The sequence below is a fragment of the Lolium perenne genome, chromosome 3 (genome assembly GCF_019359855.2).
Source record: "Lolium perenne isolate Kyuss_39 chromosome 3, Kyuss_2.0, whole genome shotgun sequence".
Lineage (NCBI taxonomy): Eukaryota > Viridiplantae > Streptophyta > Magnoliopsida > Poales > Poaceae > Lolium > Lolium perenne.
This window is the reverse complement of record NC_067246.2, coordinates 326,824,853-326,838,620: the sequence shown is the minus strand read 5'-3', so window position 1 is coordinate 326,838,620 and position 13,768 is coordinate 326,824,853. Positions and strand designations below refer to the sequence as shown.

General features: G+C 47.9%; 1 protein-coding gene across 1 annotated transcript; it reads left to right on the top strand.

The window, feature by feature from the left end:
* Positions 1–11,737: 11,737 nt before the first annotated feature.
* LOC127345748 (probable calcium-binding protein CML10) lies at positions 11,738–12,535 on the top strand. The gene has a single exon (XM_051372279.2). The coding sequence runs from the start codon at positions 11,777–11,779 to the stop codon at positions 12,338–12,340; it is 564 nt and encodes a 187-aa protein (XP_051228239.1). The 5' UTR covers positions 11,738–11,776; the 3' UTR covers positions 12,341–12,535.
* The last annotated feature ends 1,233 nt before the right edge of the window (positions 12,536–13,768 follow it).

Below are 13,768 nucleotides of genomic sequence, written 5' to 3'. Positions count from 1 at the left end.
CTGATTCTCACACACACCACTCCCTACATCCTGAATAGCAAGCACTACAGTACTCTCACACACTCCCTTACCACTCACTCCACTACCACACACACGCTTACAAGAATCATTTACATCATCAGCCTTTGTTTTTCCGAAGTTTCCACTACTATCACTCTCCAGATGGATCACCAAAGTAGAATCTTCACCTTGCACAGCAACATCTTTAGCATTTTCAGATCCTTCCTTACCATCAGAGTTCTCTGTTAACGGAGGTTGAGGGATACCAGCAATAAAATGCTTGACCCCTCCGAAGCGAACATCATCAAGATCCTCTTCTTGCTGCCTATACATTCTCTTCCACCTTCTCATTATTACCTTTTCCTCCTTTGAAGCAATTGTGCCTCCCTGTTCCAGCTTCTCCTTCAGCTTGACGAATTCTGCAGCCCCTTTCTGTATATTGTGTCGTCTGTTCTGCTCAGCTTCCTCTTGGTTCTCCTGTTCAAAGGTTAGGGTCAGAGGAACTTGCTCATTCGGTTTTGTTGCGACCGAAGGAACAACCGGCGACACCGCCAGCTTGTCCACCGCTGATGACACAGCAGCAATCACTTCTTCGGGAGCCTTGACGTTGCCATCCTCCACAACATCGTCCTCTGCAGCTCGAATTGGCAACCCCAAGGCTGGAGTAGAGGGGCCACCAACTCGTTTCTCTTGTTTGTATCTAGGGGCTCTGATGTCTGTAGAGTAGAAAGCAACACGGCTATCTCTCGGCAGAGCACAGAACCTTTCAGAAGTGTGTCCTATGATGCCACAACATAAACAGAAAAAGGAAGTTTCTCATATTTTACAAAGTATCTGATCTCATCTACACCTCCTTCGGGCTGCCCTTTGACCCATCTCATCAAAGGTTCATCTACTGGGTGCTCTATCCAAACACGCAAATTCTCATCGACTATTACTCCATCCTGGTTGGAAACACGGATCACCTTACCCAGGTTCCCCCCCCCCCCCCCCCCCCCCAAGCAGCCATCCCATCTCCACCTTCATGAGTGGATACGGCAGATCACGAATTTGAACCCAGATGCACATAGCATCCAGCTTCACATAAGCAGCCTTACCCTTACCATCGAACTTAGCGAAGATGACAGCATCACCTTTGTGTGTCCAGGGACCGCCCTTGAGGACGAATTGACGATCCCCGTCAAGCTGGAACTTTACGATGAACCTTTCATCCTCGCTTGATGTGCGCTGGATAGCCGCATCCCCATGCAGTCGCCACACCGGCTTGAGGCCGTCAATGATGGCTTTTGGGTTGGCTTTGTAAGCAGAGATGAGCCTCCCCACCACAAGCCATCCATCGACAGCCTGGTAGGCTACATCCATGTTGACGACGATCGCAGCTTTCTCCTCCGAAGGCATGGGCATGATGGCCTTGCCCACGTGCTGCTTCCATCCCTCTCCCTTGTCACCCACCTTCACCATGCATGAGGTGGCCATTAGACAGAACACAGGAGAGCGAGAGTAGTAGCGAGCAGAGTATTGAGATGTGTGAACAATTCTCCCTCTCGAGCTGTATAAATAATCAGACCCTGTACTTCTTTCTTTTGAATTTTCCTCTAATTGCTCCTTACCTGACTCAGAATCATCCCATTGAACAGCTAATTGATGAACAGTAACTGAAACTTGATTATCCTGATTTTCCGCCCCCAAAATCAGCCTTTCTGGGAGACAGTTGAGAGACGAAATTTCCGGCCTAATTTTCGCATGGCTAATCTCCCTGTTTGATTTCTCTATTTCAAAACCGCTCAAATCTTTGCCTATGAATTCATTTGCCTTCAATCGCATCAGATCCAAGCATTTCCTAGAGTTCCCACGGGTCAACATTTTGGTTGTTGGGTTTGCTGACCCTACGGTTTTTTTAGGAAAACATACATATACATGTGTTTTTTCGTTGATTTTTAAAACAACTTTGGTAATTTGAGGATAAAGGGCTTAACCTCAAAAGGTTATCATTTCTCTCTCCGCCACTGGTGGTGCGTGCCCAAGTGCTTAATTTTGCTGTATTTACAATCCCAAGCACCACAAATATATGTGCATGCCATCCAAATATAAGGAATAATTTTACTCCAAGATTGATTGGCACAAAAATTTTGAATCATAGATTTAAAAACATGAGAGATACAATAACACATAACTCGTTAGAATACTAGGCTCACTACCATACGTACGACCGAAACTGTCAATATACGATGTTGAATCCCTAACACGAAATAGAATCACACAATGTGTTTATTAATTGTGATATATATTTTTTAAACAGAAGCCCACACACTGGAGTTGCTGCTACCCATGCGTGCACCTGTGTGCACTTGCGGTTTGTGCCGCGGCTAGTCAAGTGGTGTTCTCTTGTTGTAGTTCACACCCACGAGAGCCGGGTGTTCCTTTGGCTTTTCATTTTGAAGAGATTAATTACCAGGCAAAGTTTAGAGGCGGAGGGGAACAGTGATAGACATATTTTGAGGAGATCAACAGGCCAGTGTTAAACATGCTATCTTATCTCTTTGCAAGATTACTACAAAATCGATATAATCAAGTAGCCTTGTTATTTGCTTACTTATCAGTACGCTTTAGTCGTGTATCATTTCATTCCTCGTTATTACAGGCTGAGAACTCCATAATATCCCCCAATATGGTTGTAGATATACTATTAGACACCATGAGGTACTCCCATCGTTTTGTAGTAGAATTAGGTAGGTGGTCGTTTAGGCAGGATTAAGAGAAAGAATTACTCCTCTAGTTAATCCCTTCATATCTCTTAATTCTTTTTTTATTAAAACCAAATGACCAGATGGCGATAATAGAGGTAGCATTTGAACATGTAATTTCCAATTGAATGGATTCCATCATGCAGTTCACCGCTTAGGGTTTTCCATGGAGATTTAAGACCTAATGTAAGCTTAGTGTCCCTATACACCAAATGGGTGGGTGTAATACTATGTATGAGATGTTGGATCAAACGAAACGGATGAATCATACTAGTTTGGGTGGATGTTTAAAGTTTCTCACTTCCTTTAGCTAATTCTACTACATCGTCGATGAATCCCAGAGGAGGGTTGTATGTACATGTAATATTATTGTCTTGGTAAGTTCTTTTTATTTTTGCTAACAATCTCCGGGTTTTCCTTCTCTAATATATGTACACTATTACCAATGTTAGGTGAGGGGATTGTGAGTTACGGCCAAAACAAAAAAACGGTTCAGATGAGATTAAGTTGGTCTCCTAGCTTTTGGACCAATGCATTAAAGATTATATCTCTCTTTTGAGTGATATAACAGACAGCATGGCCCAACGACATTATATGGAAATACATTTGGGACGGTATCGTTTTTTGACAAGGAAAAATAAGTACTTTATATATACAGGTTGACCGGTGTGGTTCATAAGAAAATTTCTGATTTTATGCATTTCTTTATAGGACAATGTCTACATTTCTCGCCTGTCAAAGATATAACCCTTAACTTGTTTATGTAATGTGAGGGATGCTGAAGTCGCTAATTGGTCATGCCATATGCATGATAGAGATCAGCCACACGTATAGTAAATCAAATAGTCAGCAGAACATAAGTAAAATCGTAGCAACCTACAGAAAACGTTAATAGAGTTAATGTGAAGCTCATATGAGAGCCCCTCGAAAGAAAAGAAGATCATACGAGAGTACAAATTTTTCATGGCTTTAAAGGTAAGATCGAAAGATGGGTGTGGGTAGCCCGAGCTACAGCTAGCTTGCAAGTTCACGATGAATACGTGCACGTGACCGGAGTGTAAAGCACTTTAATTAATTTGTGACGAATCTACAAAATCGTTGCGGCCTGAGTGAGCAATTCCACATGCACGGCCTCAGTTCGTGCCAAACATTTGGCTATATATATGCATGCTCTAGAAGAGTACTTTGCACTATTAAAGCAAACCTAGCAACGTACACGCAGCGTAGCAAAGGAGGTACAGCACGAAACGTAGCATCCCGCGGCAAGAAATGCACCGATATGCTTTTCTCGCTAGGTAGCGCCGTACTGCCGATACACACATTAACATTAGCGCGTGATACTACGATCCATGTTCGGTCGAGTCACACGCTTGGCATGACTTCTGGGTGTTACTAGCTAGTAGTACCTTTCTTGTTAGGTGTGTCCTCATATCTTGCAAGTAGCAAACACATTTTTGCACGTGACACCGTCCAAGTCATGAAGTTTTCATGGTTTGAGGGTGTTTTGTTGAACCTGTACCGCCTAAACGCACCCGGGGGATTTACTATGTCTAGATTTATTTTCAGATTTTGTCGATACTAATATGTATGATTTATTTATTTTAAAAAAAAACAGCAGGAGAGCATTAGTGCCTAGGAGTTAAAGACACTTTCTGAAAGATTACGCAGTAAATATTTATATCATTGAGCAATCCATGAGGTTTCATGAACAAATACACTTATCTATTTTATAAAAAAAAATAGAGCAACTCCACCAACAACCTCGTAAGGGCTCTCAAGAGGTTTATAGGGCTGCTGGCCATAAAATAATCTTCGGACTATATATGCCCTATTAGCGTGCCGGTCCATTTGGAAGCCTAATAAAATAGTTGGCTCACTCAAAGGGACCGCGGGTAGTCCTACCTCTGTTTCTCCATTTTTCCGCCGCCGCCCCTCTACATTCTATTTCCTCATCAGTTGGCACTCAAGTTTGCGCCTTGACCATCACTACGGGAGAGCACACATGCGCCGACGGCCTTCGTATGTGCCGACGGCCAAATATCGGGGCCGTCGGCACAGGAGCCTCCGGAGAGCGGCGACAAGGATGGCCATCGGCGTTAAACTGGCCATCGGTACAGGCCGGAGGTGCCGACAGCCACCGTCGGCACAGTCTTGGCCGTCGGCACAGGACCAGTTTGACCGTCGGCACAACATTTTTTTGTTTTTCTTTTCCACTACAGACCTGTACCGTCGGCATAGTTTTTTCTATTTCTCCACGGCAATCTTCAAAAAAGCATAACTAAATCATTCTAATAGAGAAAAATAATTATAATATATCAAATTTTGCAGAAAAACAAGATCTATCATAGAAAAATATCAAAAATGGAATATTTCAAATATCTAAACAAACCTTCTTAGAAATGAGCTATAATGTTCGAGGTTTCATGGCTTTCACACACGCCAAAAATGAAAAAATGGTCGCCCGTGGGTCGAATTAGAAATCCGCGTCCGGGGTCTTGCTTCTCATCCTAGCGTCCACACACGTGCCAAATATGACCTCGTTTTGGCAAACTATGCCATGCCGAGGCCGTTTCCCACCTCATTTCCCCTGAAATCCATAGAACTCCGGACGTGATAGCCCTTTTCGCGAAGGGTTTTTCAAAATAATTGTCGTATCCCAATTTTGAAAAACGGAATAGTTACTATGACATATAAAATGACGCCACGCGGCTCCGTGGGATTTTTTGACTTCGTTCAAATTGCCATCTGGCCAAAATAGGCCCCCCAGGACATGCGGTATCGCGTGCGGGTGCACCCATTCGCGAACAAACTAAACGGACAAAAAATAGCATATATAATGATGCGTCGTAGAACTAAAAACATTTTTTCCGGAATTTCAGGAGCGACGGATAGTTGACCCCTAGTTCAAATCCGGTCAGTTTTCAGCGGATTCGGCGGGACACCGCCGGAAGCCGCATAGGTTCCCAAAAAGCTAACGCGTGCACATGGCATGTGATAGGTGGTGCGTAGGTGGCCTACTATCATCGCACGGAGGTTTCACGCCATACTAAAATGTGCCCCATGTAGCTGCTTCACAAATAAAAACCGTTTGGGCACGCTAAAAATGAAAAGATGGTCGCCCGTGGGTCGGATTAGAAATCCACGTCCGGGGTCTTACTTCCCATCCTAGGGCCACACACGTGCCAAATATGACCTCTTTTCGGCAAACTATGCCATGCCGAGGCCGTTTTCCACCTCATTTCCCCTGAAATCCATAGAACTCCAGACGTGATAGCCCTTTTCGTGAAGGGTTTTTCAAAATAATTGCCGTATCCCAATTTTGATAAACGGAATAGTTATTATGACATATAAAATGACGCCACGTGGCTCCGTGGGATTTTTTTGACATCGTTCAAATTGCCATCTAGCCAAAGCAGGCCCCCGAGGCATGCGGTATCGCCGTACCGGGCGTGCGGGTGCACCCATTCGCGAACAAACTAAACGGACAAAAATTAGCACATATAATGATACATCGTAGAACTAAAAACATTTTTTCCGGAATTTCTGGAGCGACGGATAGTTGACCCCTATATCAAATCCGGTTAGTTTCCAGCGGATTCGGCGGGACACCGCCGGAAGCCGCATAGGTTCCCAAAAAGCTAACGCGTGCACATGGCATGTGATAGGTGGTGCGTAGGTGGTCTATTATCATCGCACGGAGGTTTCACGTCATACTAAAATGCGCCCCATATAGCTGCTTCACAAATAAAAACCGTTTGGGCACGCTAAAAATGAAAAGATGGTCGCCCGTGGGTCGGATTAGAAATCGGTGTCCGGGTTCTTGCTTCCCATCCTAGGGCCCACACACGTGCCAAATATGACCTCTTTTCAGCAAACTATGCTATGCCGATGCCGTTTCCCCTGAAATCCTTAGAACTCCGGACGTGATAGCCCTTTTCGTGAAGTGTTTTTCAAAATAATTACCGTATCCCAATTTTGACATACGGAATAATTACTATGACATATAAAATGACGCCACGCGGCTCCGTGCGATTTTTTGACTTCGTTCAAATTGCCATCTTGCCAAAACAGGGCCCCCGGGACATGTGGTATCGCCGTACCGGGCGTGCGGGTGCACCCATTCGCGAACAAACTAAACAAACAAAAATTAGCACATATAATAATGCGTCGTAGAACTAAAAACATTTTTTCCGGAATTTTTGGAGCGACGGATAGTTGACCCCTAGTTCAAATCCGGTCAGTTTCTAGCGGATTCAGCGGGACACCGCCGAAAGCCGTACGGGTTCCCAAAAAGCTAACTCGTGCACATGGCATGTGATAGGTGGTGCGTAGGTGGTCTACTATCACCACACGGAGGTTTCACGTCATAATAAAATGCGCTCCATATAGCTGCTTCACAAAAAAATCGTTTGGGCACGATAAAAATGAAAAAATGGTCGCCTGTGGATCGGATTAGAAATCCGCGTCCGGGGTCTTGCTTCCCATCCTAAGGCCCACACACGTGCCAAATATGATCTCGTTTCGGCAAACTATGCCATGCCGAGGCAGTTTCCCACCTCATTTCCGATAAAGTCAGTCAAATTTAAACTAGAGGTACTTGATCTAATGCTCATGATTTTTGGGTAAATTAACTTTGTAGGTTCAAAAGATGATATGGATGTCATATTTGTATTCCTCTCATTTTTCTGATCAATTTAGACATATTATTTGCCAAATTCGCATTTACTGATATTAAATTCCATATTAAATAAAAACGACAAAAAAATCATTTAATTGTTTTTCAAATTCTATATTATTACATTATTTATATATATTCATTGTTGTTTACTTAAGTAATTGTTTAGAATTCAAAAATATAGAGGTGTGACATCACGGTCAAAGGGTTAATATGATTGATATTGTTGTATTAACATCAATGTGTCATTTCTTTCATGGAAGCTCATCCGAAGAGAACCAAGAAGTTAAGCGTGCCGGGATGGAAGTAGTGTGAGGATGGGTGACCAACTGGAAAGTTTGATCATAAGTGTAATTTGACCTAAGATTAGACGTACTAAGTGTGATTGTGAAAGATTAACAAGTAAAAAAGAAGAAGAAGAAGAAAAGTAAAAAAAATATTTAATTTTTTTTTCAAAAAACATAATTTAAATATTTTTTTCAAAAATAAATTTGAAAATTTTGAAATACTATGCCGACGGTAAAACCGTCGGCACGGCAGTCTGTGCCGACGGCTAGTCTGTGCCGACGGTGATTGGGCAGTCCCCGACCAGAACTATGCCGACGATGCTACGCCGACGGTCACTGTCAGCACAGCCTGTGCCGACGGCTGGCGGCCGTCGGCAGACTCCATCTCTCCCGTAGTGCATGCCCTCGCCTAGGCCGTTGCCATTGTCGGGATGCCTCGCAAGAAGAATGCGATGAACCAGCCGCGCAACAAGAGGGCGAGGGAGAAGAGGGAATTTGAGTTAAAAAAAAAAGACAATGTTGCGACGCATGATGGGAGTTGATTTGAGGATTGAGAGCATCTCTAGCCGCGTCCCTCCCCAAAGCGTTCTCAAACGGCGTCAGATCGAGCGTTTGGGGAACGTGTTTTCTTCGTGTCGCGTTTGGAGGACGTCCCTCCCAGTCGCGTCCCCAAAGATGCACCCCAAATAAATAAAAGTGTACGAAAATAAAGGTTTTCATTCAAATTTGATTATATATTACAAGTTTGAATGAAAACGGCTAGATTTCATCTAACCCTAGCCCATTGGCCGCCCGGCGGTGCGTTCGACGGTCCCGCCCCATCGTCGCCTACCCTCCGCCATAGTTCCTGCTGCGCGCGCCGCCTCTCCATGCGTAGGGTGGAGGCCAGACGATGCTGCTCCAGCAGCGCGTCGTCGTCTGCCCTCCCCTGCTGCGCCGCCTGGAGGGAGAGCTCGACAACGCGGCGAATCTGCGCGTCTTCGCGGGCACGGGCGCCGTCCTGGAGCTTCTTCTCCGTCTCGAAGGACTCGACGAGCGCTCATTGCTAATCCGCCGCCTCGTCCGGGTGCGGTCCGTCAATGTCGGACCACTCGAAGCCGTCGTCGTCCTCCTCCTCCGCCACCACCTCCTCCTCCTCGTCCTCTGCCACCATTTGCGCCGCCAACGCGTCGGCCTCTGCCGCCAATGCATCCGCCCCCGCCCCCAGGCCGCCTCCGCTACCGCTAGCGCCGCCTCCCGCTGCTGACGGTCCTGCGCCGCCTCCGGCTGCTGATGCTCCACCGCCTCCGCCGCCAACGCATTCGCCCGTGCCCCCCAGGCCGCCTCCGCTGCCACCAACGCTGCCTCCCGCTGCTGACGGTCCTGCGCGCGCCTCCCGCTGCTGACACTCATGCCGTCGCTGCTTGATTGCCTCCCGCCGTTCACGGTTCTAGAGATCTCACTCCATGTGCAGGCGCCGCCGCTCTGCACGCCACCGCTCCCCTGCTTACGCCGCCGCGACTCTTCCTCCGTGGCGGCGCCGAACACCGCTATGGTGTCCTCTAGCGCAGCCTCCGCCCACGCCTCGTTCTCCGCAGCTTCCGGGTCGATGTCGAACTACGGTGCTTCTGGTGGTGGAGGTGGTGGTGGAGACGGTGGTGGAGGGAACTGGCCGGCGCCGGGGCGGTTCATCATTACGCAGTGGTGTTTATGCGACGAGAGTAATGGCCGACCGAGCATAACCGACGGGAGATATCCGACGGTAGACCGTCGGTCATAACAATATCCTACGGTGAACTAAATAATACGTTCTCATGGCTCATATTTCCTCCAGTATTGCTTCCATTCCCTAAAAGATGACGGAAAGTTTTAAGAAAGATGGAAATAATATCTGCAGGTGAAATTTGATTGAGCATTGGATTAAATCATGGATATGATCTATATAATATGCAGCCAAACATCATATATTCCGTGCATAGGTGACACATGCAGATCTAACTTCAATATCAGTTCAAAAGATGATGATCGATGTTGAGTTTCAGTATACTACTATAAGAGAAAAAAACAAATGCAGATCCAGCTTCAATTGCAGTACAAAAGACGCTGATCCTGTAAGGTGTCAAATTACTCGTACAGCAAGAAACGTACCATGCTTGGGTTACTGTTTGTAAAGTGACAAATTACTCGTACAGCTTGTAGTTAATTCTAAGCTAATTACCAAAGAGTATTATTTTTATATAAGGTAACAAATTAGGAAATCAGTGCTAGAACGAGACAAACAAAAAATATGAACACCCAGCAAATCCTGGCTAATGGATCATGTCCTAACTGACATTCATCTGACGAACTGAGTCAAGAAACTACCATCACACATAGAAACACATACAAATAAGGGTACAAATAACTCGATCGGGTCGGCCTGAGAGAGATACAGAGCACTAGCTAGAGTGGGGGATACCTTGTCATCCCGCGGTGGTAGGTGCGCGCCGATTGGGCCGGCACCGATCGATCGGGGCGGGAGAAGAGGAAGTCCTGGGCAGTGGGCACCCATCGTTGGAGTGGAGGTAGATGGACTCCTGGGCACCCTTCGTCGCAGTGGAGGCAGAAGGACGCCAGTCGCCGGAGCACCCATCGGCCGTCCGTGAGGAAGGTGACGACTTGACGAGAAAGGCCCCCGATCTGTTTTGGAGACGAGGATGAGTTGTTCTGGAAGCGGATCATCAGACTGCGGCAGTTATTTAGGACTTAATTGGGTGCAGTTGCGCAGCGCGCTATATTAGTGGGCGTGTCACCCGATCTCCCTAAAAAACGTTCGTGCAGCATGTACCATGAGCCCACGACCGCGGATTATTTACTATAGTCAAATATATTTATTTACTTATAATTGGAAGTTACCATTGAAACATATCACTGAGGTTGAATGTCAACCATCGGTTATTACTATTTTCCGTCGGATACTATCACTTATATCCGAGAGTTACATACATACTATCGGTCATTTCAGCTCATAGCCGAGAGTTGGTTTTAGACCGTTGGGTATTACAATTCACCTTCGGCCATCTGCTCGTATAGACGAGAGTTGGTTTCTCCCCGTCGGTAAATGTACTACACCGTCGGTTATTGGTGGTCATAACCGAGAGGTCCATAGTAACCGTTGGCCTCGGATATCAGTATATTAGCCGACGGTTCGTCGGTTATTACACTTAACCGTCGGAAATAAGGGGATTTCTAGTAGTGTTGCGGCGGAGAAAGGGTGGCGGCGGCTGTGGTGACTACCATTGAGCCGGGGGGGGGGGGGGGAGCTTTTATAGACGCCGACGTCGCCAGAAGAGGCTTTTAACGCATCGGACCCGCCACTTCTCGCCTTGCTTTTCGTTGTGTTCGGCGTGTCCGGAGCGTTCCCTGTGTAGCGGGGATGGGTTCAAGGCACCGGACACCGTATTGGGCCGGCGTCAGACGTAAATAGCTTTTGCGGCGCGCAGCTGAGAACGATTTTTATCCGGCATTCCCTAAATTCCTTTAGAGGCTGATTTTTTTTTTTTGAATTGCCTTTAGAGGCCGATTTGGGAGGACGTAACTGGAGATGCTCTGAGTTGAGGAAGACGAGACAGCGGTGAAAGAGAGGTGCACCACCGTACCGTTGGCTCCTTGGCCCTTGTCTGTCCATCGTGCCGGCCGCACCCGAGAAGAATTCGACAGCGCAACGCACAGAGAGGGCCGGCCGTTGTGTGGTATCCATCCGTTGCGGAACCGGTCATAGCCGTTTGTTCGCTTGGGCTCGACTTCCACGACACACACCCGGGCCCACTCCGTATACGTGCGGGCCCACGCATCAGGGACCGCCGCACACGCAACGGCCAGCGCAGGCCACGCATATCAGGCACAGCTGCCACCCTCGCACTTTCCTCCTCGCCTTCCTTCCCAGCTTGACTCCGACTCCGCCATGGATTCCGGGGCTGCCGCCTCTATAAATATGGCCGTCTACCTCCCACTCTAACCTGCAACCACCGGCGACCACAGCCAACCAAGCCCAAACCAACAGAGACTCCGTAGCGAAACCCAACCCAAAGCAGAGCAGAGCGCCCGCCGTCATGGGCAAGATCAAGATGCCGTCCCTCTTCCGCCGCAAGTCGCGCTCCCCATCCCCGCCGCCCCAGTCCAACGACAAGGACGCCGCCGCAGCCAACCATTCCCCGCCGCGGTCCCCTACCCGCACGGCCGAGCAGGAGATGGAGCGCGTCTTCCGCAAGTTCGACGCCAACGGCGACGGCCGGATCTCGCGGCCGGAGCTCGCCGCCCTCTTCGAGAGCCTGGGCCACGCGGCCACCGACGACGAGCTGGCACGCATGATGGCCGAGGCGGACGCCGACGGCGACGGCTTCATCAGCCTCGCCGAGTTCGCCGCGCTCAACGCCACCGACGCCGCCGCCGTCGAGGAGGACCTGCGCCTCGCCTTCGGGGTCTTCGACGCCGACGGCAGCGGCGCCATCTCCGCCGCAGAGCTCGCGCGCGTGCTGCACGGACTCGGCGAGAAGGCCACCGTCAGCCAGTGCCGCCGCATGATCGAGGGCGTCGACAAGAACGGCGACGGCCTCATCTCATTCGACGAGTTCAAGGTCATGATGGCAGGAGGTGGGTTCGCAAAGATCGCCTGAACAATCTCCGCGATCCAGCAGCAGGTTCTTTCGTTCTTGGATGGATGGATCATCATCAAAAGACTAGATTTCGTCGATCCGCCCTATTTTTTCGCCCGTATTCTTCTCCCCTGATGATCCGAGCGTTTGCGGTGGAAACTATCATCAAGTGTATATACAGAAGAAGAAGGATCAAAAGATCATTAATTAGCCCTAGATTTTTCTGCTATTTTTCTTTGTGCTGCCTGCCGAGTAATAATAGTAACTGCAAATCGCGAATATTGATTTGCGGATATCGATCTATGATGATATTTCGAGACTTAAAAAAGAGTGGTTCACCGTTACTGAATTTTCCATCCTTATCGTTGTCATATTCAGTTTCGATTTCTGATATATTGTGGCCTGCCAATTGTGAGGTACCGGGTGCTTGGAATGTCCGGATCTGTCTGCGGTCTTTTGAATATGAAACGTCCATAATTTGGAAACATCCGCCCGATCGATCCTATTTACTAGGTGTCGGTTTTCGCTCATACCATAGGAGTATTGTTTGATTTGCAGCTGGAGAATCTTTTCAGTTTGGATTCTTTAGGTACATCCTCTGGCACTGGGAGCTTCTCCCGTTGCTGTTGAAATAGACTGCATAGGCTTCTTACTTTCTACCAGAAGTAAAACTGTAGCCAGTTACAGCTCAAGTTGATATTACGTGTATTTGAAGCTACACATTCAGAGGGAGCTCAGTCGTGCAGCTTCAAACTTCAGCCATAAAACACAGAAATGCACAGTCCATGCCCCCCCCCCCCCCCCCCTTTGGGACAAAGGAGAATAGTAGGAGGAAATTGGGGATGGCTCAATTCCTAGAGAAAATTTTCCATGGAAATTCCATCAGACTGAGCAGTGGTTCACGATTGCTTGCGTCGTTGTTCTCCTCTGCTTTACATTTCAGCATTCACGCGTTTGTCATGATCAGATGCTTGGAATGTCTACATCTGCATTACTGTCAATGATTGCACTGTTCGGTAGTGGCTCCAAGAATGTCTACATCTACTTTCTACCACTTACGATGAACATTCATCTTTCCGTGTCACCCCTCGAGTCGCCTCCTCTAGGCGACCGAGAGGGAGAAAACCCTAACCATCGCCGCTTCCCCCACTAGCCCTCTATCTCCTCGCAGTCCCCTAATGTTGTTATCGGTGAAGCCCTCCATCTTTGATGATAAGGAAGGTGGCCATTTGCTCGCAGGACCTCTTGTGTGGCGTAATGGAGGCATGCTGGGGGGGGGGGGGGGGGGCATGGCCCTCCTTCCTCCCACCTTGCCGCCGCTTGGGTGGACTCTAGCTGGGGTGCTACCCGTTGAGACCATGACACGGACCACGGAAGCCAGGCCGGCGGCTCTGGATGTTGGAGACGGTGTTTAACTGGCGGTGAGTGGCGGGCGACGTAGCTATAGAT

Coding starts and splice junctions, on each gene's coding strand:
- LOC127345748 (XM_051372279.2), top strand. CDS start 11,777: ATGGGCAAGATCAAGATGCCGTCCCTCTTCCGCCGCAAGTCGCGCTCC.